The 14358-nt window shown below is 45.3% G+C and overlaps 1 protein-coding gene across 1 annotated transcript in view; it reads right to left on the bottom strand.

Moving 5' to 3' along the window:
• The window catches only part of ctdp1 (CTD (carboxy-terminal domain, RNA polymerase II, polypeptide A) phosphatase, subunit 1), a 288341-nt gene that overhangs the window by 155932 nt on the left and 118051 nt on the right, over window positions 1–14358 (bottom strand). Inside the window, 1 exon segment of the mRNA XM_038810246.1 lies at window positions 3837–4067. Within this exon segment, the coding sequence (XP_038666174.1) occupies window positions 3837–4067 (231 nt within the window).

Below are 14358 nucleotides of genomic sequence, written 5' to 3' on the forward strand. Positions count from 1 at the left end.
TTAAAATGCTGAATACTCCATGCAAAAGATGTATTTGAACAATGTCATATATCCTCTGTAGCCAGCCACCCGTTGTGTACATTTTATAATGATGTTGGATTTGTATTCTTTACATTGTGTCATGTGAGGGTCCCGTGAAGAAAAGTGTGTTTTATCAAATGGCTGCAGTGATGTCATTGTGTGGGTGGAGCTGGGCTGTGATTCTGTCTTTTACTTTCGTTATGAGCTCAGAGCTGCTTTGTGGCTCTGCGTTTTTGGTTTCATTTTCAGTTGGGGAGCTGCATTCAAACCAAGAAGGTATATTTTGGTCTCTCTCTCTGCATGCTAAAAAATGTCTCCAGACCACTTGATAACTTCAAAGTAATACCTGTTTTCTGTAAGGAAAAAAAGGGTGTTTGGCTTATGGATGTTGTGAGGAAAGTTACTAAGGGTTACCTATAGAGTATTGCATCTTTGGGGGGTATTTGTATTGGTAGTTGATAAGATGTTTACTGTGTGTTTATAAAATATTAACTGGATTCATAGAATAAACATTGTTTTGTTTAAAAATATTTAAGATCTCTGTTGCATAACACCTGGAAAGTGGGTTCTTATGTTCCTCAAAACCAAAATCTATTAAAAATTGTAGGTCAGGAGAATTCATGATATACTTTGGTGTTCTCTAAACCCTGGCCCATAATAATTGCAATAAATGATAAATAATCAACAGTGGCGTTTAAACGTATCCACTTGTTGACAAGGATACGTTCCTGTATAAATCCCTTTTATGCCACTATCAGCACCTTCTTAAGTCCTTAATGCCACCATCAAAACTCCCTTTGTCTTGTGTCCACGACATCTTTTAGTCGATCTCTTCTTTGCAAAGACCCATCCTTGATCTTTATTCTGCTCCAACTTCTCCACTCCCCATCTCCAACTATACAGACTCTCTTCCGCTCTGAGGAAGAGTCTTATTGATCCGTTTCTCTCCTCTACAGATTCTGTCATACCTGCCCAGTTTATCCAGCATTTTCTGTTTCTATTTACTATGTATAAACTCTGCACCTGGTAGCTACGCTGTTGGAGAAGAATTCCACCATGCCAGCAGCCAGAATAGAGGAACAATGCAAACTAACTGTCATCAGGCAAATGGTTATTATAAACCAACAATGCAAGATCGAGGGTTCAGGAACATTCACAAATTCCGATTCACTGTCACCACTGCCAGTTGCACGTCAGGAAAGATATAGAATTGCGCTTTTGCAAAGCTGTAGCAATGGTTAAAATTGTTCGGCAGCACAGCTGTTTAATAGCAAAGAACGTTTATTCTCATATTGCATACAAAACCACATTTTACAAATGTTAAAAAAAATTGTCATCCCAGACAATTAAACTGTATTTTCAGCCCATGATTCACTCTTGAGTTCCCTGTCAAACGCCGACTTATGTCACGGTTCACGATCATTTGTGCAACTATCTGACACTGTTAATTATAACCATTAACCTGTTCTAAAGAATCAGGCACTTATCCTATTCCGCAAGAATGTTTAATGAGTCTTGATGACTTAAGAAAAAAACAGGAGACCTTCGAAAAGGTTTTGCCACAAAATACCTGCACTTCAGCAAGACTGCTCAATTGTTATTCATCCAAAGTCAAGGACACACCACTGGAGGTAGGAGAGGAGGTAACCTGGGCAAGACAGGACAATATATATCCAAAGTCAGGATGGTAAGTGGCTTGGAGGGGATATTCCAGGGGGCGACGTTCCCATGTCTCCGCTGCCCTTGTCTTTCTAGATGTTAGCAGTCGTGGGTTTGGAAGGGGCTGCTTAAGGAGCCTTGGGGAGTCCATGCAGTGCATCCCGGAGATGGGACACACGGCTGCCAATGTTCATCAGTCGTGAATGGAGTGAATGTTTGTGGATGGGGCGCCAAACAAGTGGGCTAATTTGCCCTTGATGGTGTCAAGTTCCTTGAGTGCTGCTAGAGCTGCACTCATAAGCTACACTTATATGGCTGGTCCAGTTCAGTTTCTGGTCAAGGCAACATGGCCATGCAGACAAATATAAGGGCAATATTAGATGCGATAACAATTGTCACTTGCATCCCACACAATATACAGGAGGCTACTACTTATCGAAGGATGAGTCATTAGAGGATGTATTACGGCAAAGTCAGGGTGAATTCCAGTTTGCGGAGGGCGAGCGGAGGCGGGGGGGGGTTTGGGGTTGCAGGTTACAGGACATGCTGTTCCACGATTGTCATTAAGGAACAGAACATAGTAACGTGTGCACTTCAGAAGGACGCTGTTCCGACAGAGCTCTGCAAACTGCCAGGGATAACTTATTACAAACTCCTGTCCAAAGGTGTGCCTTCGCTACTTCACTGCCAGTCCGTAGAGTGGGTGACTGGAAGTTAATAGCAATGCTGCTTCTGTGGAAAACATCCACCATATCCTTAACTTGCTGTCTCCAACCAATTTCCAAGGGACAGCTGTTTTATATTTAAATGGGAACCCTGTGTGTTGTACTCAGTAGCGTGCGGGGATAAATGGGTCTTTCTCTAGTTGGCAAGCTTGCAACTCACGGTGTGCCACAAAGTTCAGTCCTCGGGGCCCCAACTATTTACAATCAATATTAACGACTTGGATGTAGGGATAGAAGGTACTATAACCAGATTTGCAGATGACACTAAAATAGGTGGGATAGGAAGTTGCAATCCAGAAAGAAAAAAATTTACAAATTGATATAGATAAGTCAGGCGAGTGGGCCAAAATCTGGCAGATGGAATTTAACGAGGTGAGGTTATCCATTTTGGTCACAGGAATAAAAAGGCAACTTATCTAAATGGAGAGAATCTTCAAAATGTTTTGGGGCAGCGGGATATGGGTGTGCTCGTGCATGAATCGCAGGAAGTTAGGTTCAGCAGGTAATAAGAACAGCAAATGGAATTTTGGCATTAATTGTTCATAGAGAATAAAAGTAGGAAAGTGTTGCTGTAACTGTAGAGGGCATTGGTGAGGCCACATCTGGAGCACTGTGCACTGTTTCCGTCCCCTTACTTGAGGAAGGACGTAAATACATGGGAGGTGGTTCAGAGAAGGTTCACTAGATTGATTTCAAGGATGATGGACGTGTCTTAAATATTATGATGAAGAGAGATTGAGCAGTTTAGGCGTATACTTGCTGGAGTTTAGAAGAACGAGAGAAGATCTAATTGAGGTATTTAAGATGCTGAAGGGGCTAGGGTAGACAGGGAGCGGATGTTACCTCTATTGGGCATTCCAGAATGAGAGGCCATAGTTTTAGGATAATGGATGGCAGATTTCAAAATGAGGAGGAATTACTTCACTTAAAGGGTTGTGAATCTGTGGAAGTCTCTACCCCAGAGTGGATGCCGGAACACTAGACAAATTTGAGGAGATAAATAAGTTTTAAATAGTAGAGGGATGAAGGGTTACGGCCAGGAAGGTGGAGCCTAGGCTGAGATGAGATCAGCCATGATCGTATTGAATGGCGGAGCGGGTTCGAAGGGCTGAATTACCTGCTCCTAGTTCTTACCATAGAATCCCTACAGTGCAGAAGGAGACCATTCGGCCTATCGAGCCTGCACCCTACCTAGGCCCACGCCCCTGCCCTATCCCTACAGCCTCACCTAACCTTTGAACACTAAGGGCAATTTAGCATGGCCAATCCACCTGACCCTGCACATCTGTGGACTGTGGGAAGAAACCGGAGCACCCGGAGGAAACCCACGCAGACACGGGGAGAACATGCAAACTCCACACAGACATATATGTTCTGGTCTTCCGACTTAAACGCATAACAGAATTCTCGGACTCTTCCCGGGAGCGTTACCTGAATGACGACTGTTCTCCATGAACGGATAACGTAACTGGGGGAGCTGGAGGTTGGATACACACGGATTGCCTGTTTCCATGAGAATCTTTCCGGATGAGCTTTCCTGTGTTGGGATCGTAAATGCGGACCTCAGGTCCGGGCTGTGCCTTCGGGTGGATGGGAGTCGGATGAAACAATGGTGTTTGCAAACCACCGTGGACTTCCGGGAAGCCGGCAGGGCTGTTGGTTCTGCAAAAAAGGCACAAAAATAAAAATATTGGCTGACGTCGGCCGATCTCCCACGATAGCCTGATTGATGGCTCAGGATATGGAGTAGAGCTGCTTAGCGCCATTCATACACATAGTACCTTTAGAAAAGCGCCCGTCACAGAAACCTGGTCAGAAAAATAATCTGGTTAACGGAATTAAACAGGACCGTGACTTTTTTGAATTTGATATGTTAACTGGGAACCAAATGCAGGTCAGTGAAACTAGAGGCAAGTTAGGAAACAGGCAGCGGAGGCTCTGGATAAGGTGAGCTTCACAAAGGACGGGGAACGTTGGAATAAATCGGGTCCGGAGGCGACAAAGGCGGCAGCAGATTGGCGGAGGGGGCTGGGGACATAGAACATAGAACATAGAACACTACAGCGCAGTACGGGCCCTTCGGCCCTCGATGTTGCGCCGACCTGTGAAACCATCTAAAGCCTATCTGACCTACACTATTCCATATTCATCCATGTGTCTATCCAGTGACCACTTAAATACCCTTAAAGTTGGCGAGTCTACTACTATTGCAGGCAGGGCGTTCCACACCCCTACTACTCTCTGAGTAAAGAAACTACCTCTGACATCTGTCCTATATCTCTCACCCCTCAATTTAAAGCTATGTCCCCTCGTGTTGGTCATCACCATCCGAGGAAAAAGACTCTCACTGTCCACCCTATCTAACCCTCTGACTATCTTATATGTCTCTATTAAGTCACCTCTCAGCCTTCTCCTCTCTAACGAAAACAACCTCAATTCCCTGAGCCTTTCCTCGTAAGACCTTCCCTCCATACCAGGCAACATCCTAGTAAATCTCCTCTGAACCCTTTCCAAAGCTTCCACATCCTTCCTATAATGTGGTGACCAGAACTGCACGCAGTACTCCAGGTGTGGCCGCACCAGAGTTATGTACAGCTGCAGCATGACCTTGTGGTTCCGAAACTCAATCCCCCTGCTTATAAAGGCTAGCACACCATATGCCTTCTTAACAGCCCTATTAACCTGGGTGGCAACTTTCAGGGATTTATGTACCTGGATGCCGAGATCTCTCTGTTCATCTACACTACCAAGAATCTTGCCATTAGCCCAGTACTCTGCATTCCTGTTACTCCTTCCAAAGTGAACCACCTCACACTTTTCCGCATTAAACTCCATCTGCCACCTCTCAGCCCAGCTCTGCAGCTTATCTATGTCCCTCTGTATCCTATAACATCCTTCAGCACTATCCACAACTCCACCGACCTTCGTGTCATCTGCAAATTTACTAACCCATCCTTCTACACCCTCTTCCAGGTCATTTATAAAAATGACAAACAGCAGTGGCCCCAAAACAGATCCTTGCGGTACACCACTAGTAACTGAACTCCAGGATGAACATTTGCCATCAACCACCACCCTCTGTCTTCTTTCAGCTAGCCAATTACTGATCCAAACCGCTAAATCACCTTCAATTCCATACTTCCTTATTTTCTGCAATAGCCTACCGTGGGGAACCTTATCAAACGCCTTACTGAAATCCATATACACCACATCAACAGCTTTACCCTGATCCACCTGTTTGGTCACCTTCTCAAAAAACTCAATAAGGTTTGTGAGACATGACCTACCCTTCACAAAACCGTGTTGAGTATCGCTAATCAACTTGTTCTTTTCAAGATGATTATAAACCCTATCTCTTATAACCTTTTCCAACATTTTACCCACAACCGAAGTAAGGCTCACAGGTCTATAATTACCAGGGTTGTCTCTACTCCCCTTCTTGAACAAGGGGACAACATTTGCTATCCTCCAGTCTTCCGGCACTATTCCTGTCGACAAAGACGACATAAAGATCAAGGACAAAGGCTCAGCAATCTCCTCCCTGGCTTCCCAGAGAATCCTAGGATAAATCCCATCTGGCCCAGGGGACTTATCTATTTTGACATTTTCTAAAATTGCTAACACCTCCTCCTTTTGAACCTCAATTCCATCTAGCCTGGTCGACTGAACCTGAGTGTTCTCCTCGACAACATTGTCTTTCTCCAGTGTAAACACTGACGAAAAATATCCATTTAATGCTTCCCCTATCTCCTCTGATTCCACACACAACTTTCCACTACTATCCTTGATTGGCCCTAATCTTACTCGAGTCATTCTTTTGTTCCTGATATACCTATAGAAAGCCTTAGGGTTTTCCTTGATCCTATCCGCCAACGACTTTTCGTGTCCTCTCCTCGCTCTTCTTAACTCTCCCTTTAGGTCCTTCCTGGCTAACTTGTAACTCTCAAGTGCCCTAACTGAGCCTTCATGTCTCATCCTAACATAAGCCTTCTTCTTCCTCTTGACAAGTGCTTCAACTTCCTTAGTAAACCACGGCTCCCTTGCTCGACAACTTCCTCCCTGCCTGACAGGTACATACTTATCAAGGACACGCAGTAGCTGTTCCTTGAAAAAGCTCCACATTTCGATTGTACCCATCCCCTGCAGTTTCCTTCCCCATCCTATACCTCCTAAATCTTGCCGAATAGCATCATAATTGCCTTTCCCCCAGCTATAATTCTTGCCTTGCGGTATATACCTATCCCTGCCCATTGCTAAAGTAAACATAACCGAGTTGTGATCACTATCACCAAAGTGCTCACCTACATCTAAATCTAACACCTGGCCGGGTTCATTACCCAGTACCAAATCCAATGTGGCCTCGCCCCTTGTTGGCCTGTCTACATACTGTGTCAGAAAACCCTCCTGCACACACTGCACAAAAACTGACCCATCTATAGTACTCGAACTATAGTATTTCCAGTCAATATTTGGAAAGTTAAAGTCCCCCATAACAACTACCCTGTTACTCTCGCTCCTGTCAAGAATCATCTTTGCAATCCTTTCCTCTACATCTCTGGGACTATTCGGAGGTCTATAGACAACTCCCAACAGGGTGACCTCTCCTCTACTGTTCCTAACCTCGGCCCATACTGCCTCAGTAGACGAGTCCTCAAGCGTCCTTTCTACCGCCGTAATACTTTCCTTGATTAACAATGCCACACCCCCCCCTCTTTTACCATCTTCTCTGTTCTTACAGAAACATCTAAATCCTGGAACCTGCAACAACCATTCCTGTCCCTGCTCTACCCATGTCTCCGAAATCGCCACAACATCGAGATCCCAGGTACCAACCCATGCTGCAAGCTCTCCCACCTTATTCCGGATGCTCCTGGCGTTGAAGTAGACACACTTCAAACCAGCGTCCTGCTTGCCGGTGCCCTCTTTCGAACTTTTAACCCTATCCCTGACCTCACTACTCTCAACATCCTGTACACTGGGACTACAATTTAGGTTCCCATCCCCCTGCTGAATTAGTTTAAACCCCCCCGAAGAGCACTAGCAAATCTCCCTCCCAGGATGTTGGTACCCCTCTGGTTCAGGTGAAGACCATCCTGTTTGTAGAGGTCCCACCTACCCCAGAATGAGCCCCAATTATCCAGGAAACCAAAACCCTCCCTCCTGCACCATCCCTGTAGCCACGTGTTCAACTCCTCTCTCTCCTTATTTCTTACTTCGCTAGCACGTGGCACGGGTAACAACCCAGAGATAACAACTCTGTTTGTTCTAGCTCTCAGCTTCCACCCTAGCTCCCTGAATTTCTGTCTCAAATCCCCATCTCTCTTCCTACCTATGTCGTTGGTACCTATGTGGACCACGACTTGGGGCTGCTCCCCCTCCCCCTTAAGGATCCCAAAAACACGATCAGAGACATCACGAACCCTGGCACCTGGGAGGCAACACACCAACCGTGAGTTTCTTTCGTTCCCACAGAACCTCCTGTCTGTTCCTCTAACTATGGAGTCCCCAATGACAAGTGCTCTGTTCCTCTTCTCCCTTCCCTTCTGAGCAACAGGGACAGACTCTGTGCCAGAGACCTGCGCCCTATTGCTTACCCCTGGTAAGTCGTCCCCCGCAACAGTATCCAAAACGGTATACTTGTTATAGAGGGGAACAACCACAGGGGATCCCTGCACTGCCTGCCGGTTCCCTCTGCCTCCCCTGACGGTAACCCATCTACTTTCTTCTTTTACCTGAGGTGTGACTACCTCCCTATAACTCCTCTCAATAACCTCCTCCGCCTCTCGAATGATCCGAAGTTCATCCAGCTCCAGCTCCAGGTCCCTAATGCGGCTCTCGAGGAGCTGGAGTTGGGTGCACTTCCCGCAGATGTAGTCAGAAGGGACACGAGAGGTGACCCTTTCCTCCCACATTCTGCAGGAGGAACATTCAACTGCCCTAGCCTCCATTCCCACTGAACTAACTTCCCAACTACTGAAAAATAAAAAAATAAAAAACTTATTAGTTTAGCAATCCAACGGACAGAGCTTTTTTTTTGGTTAGAGGAGGAGGATGGGTGGGAGACACTACATAAGTAGTGTTTCGGGTAAAGCTGTCACTCGAGAACAGCCCCTTCACAAACCACCTTCAACTTATGCTGACCGCACTGCACGTATGCAAATCTCCCCGGAACAGCCAATCAGAAGCTCTGCTCTGCTGGACTCTGCTGGATGCTCACCTTCCCTCGAACTCCTCGGGTCACTGATGCAGGTGCACCTTCAACTTACGCTGACCGCACTGCACGTATGCAAATCTCCCCGGAACAGCCAATCAGAAGCTCTGCTCTGCTGCCCTCTGCTGGATGCTCACCTTCCCTCGAACTCCTCGGGTCACTGATGCAGGTGCACCTTCAACTTACGCTGACCGCACTGCACGTATGCAAATCTCCCCGGAACAGCCAATCAGAAGCTCTGCTCTGCTGCCCTCTGCTGGATGCTCACCTTCCCTCGAACTCCTCGGGTCACTGATGCAGGTGCACCTTCAACTTACGCTGACCGCACTGCACGTATGCAAATCTCCCCGGAACAGCCAATCAGAAGCTCTGCTCTGCTGCCCTCTGCTGGATGCTCACCTTCCCTCGAACTCCTCGGGTCACTGATGCAGGTGCACCTTCAACTTACGCTGACCGCACTGCACGTATGCAAATCTCCCCGGAACAGCCAATCAGAAGCTCTGCTCTGCTGCCCTCTGTGCCAGGTCACAGCGACGTTGGTGCCAGCATTTCCGCCAGCGTTAAATCCTAAAGCCCAATGCCATTGGCGGGGCAGAGGTGATCAGAAGTCAGGACCTTTAATTCCGATCACTTTGTAACCCGGAAGGGGACAGGTAGAGGTCAAATCTACCGTAAGCTTGGGAGAGCTCAATGATTTAATCAAAAAGGGAAAAACAATTGAACATGGAGGCCACTACCACGAATCGCCAACAATGCCAATCACTCAACTGAGGGTAGAGATTACACAGCAGTGGAATTCCAAAAACTGCACTCATTCTGAGAAGTGGTTTTTTTTTTGTATCACTTTCGGCTCCAGCTCTTGCGCACGTCACTGAATATAAAATTCACCATGAACCAGTGAAATCAAGCCGTGTTTTGGAACTTAATTTTTCTTTGGAAAATCATACTTCTGCTTTGAAAAATATTCCGTGGTATTTAAATGGGGCAATTTGACACAGTTTTACTTAAAAAGAGCTGAAAACAAGTTTGATCACAAAACACACCAATTTTTGATCACAATGTCAATCCGCCATCTGTGGAAAACACAATCTTAAACTACCAAAAATCACTTGGGGGGTGGGGGGGTGTAAAAGTATACGGAACCAGTTGCTAGCTACGTTGATGCTGCAAGTTCTTTTTAGTAAATTTAAAGAAAAAGTATAACAGAAAGGTTTTATTACGTGCCTGTTGAGGTCCTGGCCTCTTAAGAAAAGCTAACATTTAAAAGCCTTCTCCAAGACCGGAAAATAGGTGAATTTAACAGAAACCCACCGTGGTGAGTTAAAAAAAAATTATTTCATGAATGTGGGGGTCACACACTAGGCCAGCATTGAGTGGCCATTTTTGAGATGCTGGTGGTGGGCTGCCTTATTGAACGGCTGCAATCCCTGGGGTGTAGGTACTGTGCTGCTAGGGAGGGAATATCAAGATTTTGACCCAGTGACAGAAGGCCAATATATTTCCAAGTCAGGATGGTGTGTGGCTTGGAGGGCTGTGCGTCTGCTGCCATTGCCCTTCTAGATGGTAGAGATTGCGGGTTTGGAAGGTGCTCTCAAAGGTGGCTGGCCGAGTTGCTGCAGTGCGACTGTGTACTGTGGCCACTGAGCGTCGATGGTGGTGGTGAAGAGAGTGGATATTTAAGGTGGTGGATGGGGTGCGGGACCAAGTGGGGCTGCTTTGTCCTGGATGGTGTTGAGCTTCTTGCGTGTTGTTGGAGCTGCACTCACCCAGGTAAGGGCAAAGTGCTCCATCAGACTCCTAATTAAATTGGTCGGAGGGCTATGGCCTAAATTGTAGGCTTCTAGCACATGCTTTTTAAGCAAGCTCTGGAGGTTGCCCGTGGATACTCAATTTGCGCAGGCTGCAACTTGCACACAGTATTCCACAATCCTTCCCACTGGTTTGGCCGATTTCAAGGGGATTGCGCTGAAAAGATCAAGCGGAAACTCCTGGCAACAGTCTCAGGGGGCCGGGTTACAACCAGTGATCTCAAGGTTATACACTCCCGTGTCATCAGAAAACCACCTGCACCATCAGCATTTTGAGCGCATCAGCCAGATCAGAAATTGAGGGAAGCAGTGCTCGAGGCAACTGATGACACAAAGAGTTTCACACCGCAGCATGCAGATAATGAAAGGCATATTTTAGTTATTAACGAGGACCTGCAACACTTCTGTCCTCTCCTTCAAAGATCTTTTGACAGTGTCAAAGAAACTGGAGTCATTAGCATCAAAAGGTGTTACTTGCAACCCCAGTAACAAGTCTTTCAACTGTCAAAGTTTCTGAAATGAAACACAGTAATAAGGCATTTAATGTGGCATTACTGAAGTACACAGAGCTGGAGAATATACTCCATGACTTCTTCCTGCACATGCCAATATTTTAACCATTTTTAAAATAAATTTGAAGTACCCAATTCTTTTTTTTCCCCAATTAAGGGGCAATTTAGCGTGGCCAGTCCACTTACCCTGCACATAAGAACATAAGAACTAGGAGCAGGGGTAGGCCATCTGGCCCCTCGAGCCTGCTCCGCCATTCAATTAGATCATGCCTGATCTTTTGTGGACTCAGCTCCACTTTCCCACCCGAACACCATAACCCTTAATCCCTTTATTCTTCAAAAAACTATCTATCTTTACCTTAAAAACATGTAATGAAGGAGCCTCAACTGCTTCACTGGGCAAGGAATTCCATAGATTCACAACCCTTTGGGTGAAGAAGTTCCTCCTAAACTCAGTCCTAAATCTACTTCCCCTTATTTTGAGGCTGTGTCCCCTAGTTCTGCTTTCACACGCCAGTGGAAACAACCTGCCCGCATCTATCCTATCTATTCCCTTCATAATTTTAAATGTTTCTATAAGATCCCCCCTCATCCTTCTAAATTCCAATGAGTACAGTCCCAGTCTACTCAACCTCTCCTCATAATCGAACCCCTTCAGCTCTGGGATTAACCTAGTGAAGCTCCTCTGCACACCCTCCAGTGCCAGTACGTCTTTTCTCAAGAAAGGTGACCAAAACTGAACACAATACTCCAGTGTGGCCTCACTAACACCTTATACAATTGCAACATAACCTCCCTAGTCTTAAACTCCATCCCTCTAGCAATGAAGGACAAAATTCGATTTGCCTTCTTAATCACCTGTTGCACCTGTAAACCAACTTTCTGTGACTCATGCACTAGCACACCCAGGTCTCTCTGCACAGCAGCATGCTTTAATATTTTATCGTTTAAATAATAATCCCGTTTGCTGTTATTCCTACCAAAATGGATAACCTCACATTGTCAACGTTGTATTCCACCTGCCAGACCCGAGCCCATTCACTTAACCTATTCAAATCCCTCTGCAGACTTCCAGTATCCTCTGCACTTTTCGCTTTACCACTCATCTTAGTGTCATCTGCAAACTTGGACACATTGCCCTTGGTCCCCAACTCCAAATCATCTATGTAAATTGTGAACAATTGTGGGCCCAACACGGATCCCTGAGTGACACCACTAGCTACTGATTGCCAACCAGAGAAACACCCATTAATCCCCACTCTTTGCTTTCTATTAATTAACTAATCCTCTATCCATGCTACTACTTTACCCTTAATGCCATGCACCTTTATCTTATGCAGCAACCTTTTGTGTGGCACCTTGTCAAAGGCTTTCTGGAAATCCAGATATACCACATCCATTGGCTCCCCGTTACCTACTGCACTGGTAATGTCCTCAAAAAATTCCACTAAATTAGTTAGGCATGGCCTGCCCTTTATGAACGCATGCTGCGTCTGTCCAATGGGACAATTTCTATCCAGATGCCTCGCTATTTCTTCCTTGATGATAGATTCCAGCATCTTCCCTACTACCGAAGTTAAGTTCACTGGCCTATAATTCCCTCCTTTCTGCCTACCTCCTTTTTTAAACAGTGGTGTCACGTTTGCTAATTTCCAATCCACCGGGACCACCCCAGAGTCTAGTGAATTTCAGTAAATTATCACTAGTGCATCTGCAATTTCCCTAGCCATCTCTTTTAGCACTCTGGGATGCATTCCATCAGGGCCAGAAGACTTGTCTACCTTTAGCCCCATTAGCTTGCCCATCACTACCTCCTTAGTGATAACAATCCTCTCAAGGTCCTCACCTGTCATAGCCTCATTTCTATCAGTCACTGGCATGTTATTTGTGTCTTCCACTGTGAAGACCGACCCAAAACACCTGTTCAGTTCCTCAGCCATTTCCTCATTTCCCATTATTAAAACTCCCTTCTCATCCTCTAAAGGACCAATATTTACCTTAGCCACTCTTTTTTGTTTTATATATTTGTAAAAACTTTTACTGTCTGTTTTTATATTCTGAGCAAGTTTACTCTCATATTCTATCTTACTCTTCTTTATAGCTTTTTTAGTAGCTTTCTGTTGCCCCCTAAAGATTTCCCAGTCCTCTAATCTCCCAGCAATCTTTGCCACTTTATATGCTTTTTCCTTCAATTTGATATTCTCCCTTATTTCCTTAGATATCCACGGTCGATTTTCCCTCTTTCTACCGTCCTTCCTTTTTGTTGGTATAAACCTTTGCTGAGCACTGTGAAAAATCGCTTGGAAGGTTCTCCACTGTTCCTCAACTGTTCCACCATAAAGTCTTTGCTCCCAGTCTACCTTAGCTAGTTCTTCTCTCGTCCCATTGTAATCTCCTTTGTTTAAACACAAAACACTAGTATTCGATTTTACTTTCTCACCCTCCATCTGTATTTTAAATTCCACCATATTGTGATCGCTCCTTCCGAGAGGATCCCTAACTATGAGATCATGAATCAATCCTGTCTCATTACACAGGACAAGATCTAGGACCGCTTGTTCCCTCGTAGGTTCCATTACATACTGTTCTAGAAAACTATCGCGGATACATTCTATAAACTCCTCCTCAAGATTGCCTTGACCGACGTGGTTAAACCAATCGACATGTAGATTAAAACCCCCCATGATAACTGCTGTACCATTTCTACATGCATCAGTTATTTCTTTGTTTATTGCCTGCCCCACCATAACGTTACTATTTGGTGGCCGATAGACTACTCCTATCAGTGATTTTTTTGCCTTACATTTCCTGATTTCCACCCAAATGGATTCAACCTTCAACCTTATTCTCCATAGCACCGATGTCATCCCTTACTATTTCCCGGATGTTATCCTTAAATAACAGAGCAACACCACCTCCCTTACCATCCACTCTGTCCTTCCGAATAGTTTGATACCCTTGGATATTTAACTCCCAGTCGTGACCATCCTTTAACCATGTTTCAGTAATGGCCACTAAATCATAATCATTTACGATGATTTGTGCTATCAACTCATTTACTTTATTCCGAATACTACGAGCATTCAGGTAAAGTACACTTATGTTGGTTTTTTTACCTCTGTTTTGAATCTTAACATCTCCAGTTTTATTCCTTTTAGTATTACTGGGCCTATTCACTGAGCTCCCCTCAGTCACTGTACCTTGTACTGTCGCCCTTTTAGATTTTTGACTATGTCTTCTCTGCCTTGCACTTTTCCCCTTACTTCCTTTTGCTTCTGTCCCTGTTTTACTACCTTCCAACTTCCTGCATCGGTTCCCATCTTTGGGTTGTGGGGGTGAGACCCATGCAGACACGGGGAGAATGTGCAAACTCTAAATGGACAGTAACCCGGGGTCGGGGTCGAACCTTGGACCTTGACTCC

This window comes from Scyliorhinus canicula, chromosome 10, assembly GCF_902713615.1.
Source record: "Scyliorhinus canicula chromosome 10, sScyCan1.1, whole genome shotgun sequence".
NCBI classification, from domain to species: domain Eukaryota; kingdom Metazoa; phylum Chordata; class Chondrichthyes; order Carcharhiniformes; family Scyliorhinidae; genus Scyliorhinus; species Scyliorhinus canicula.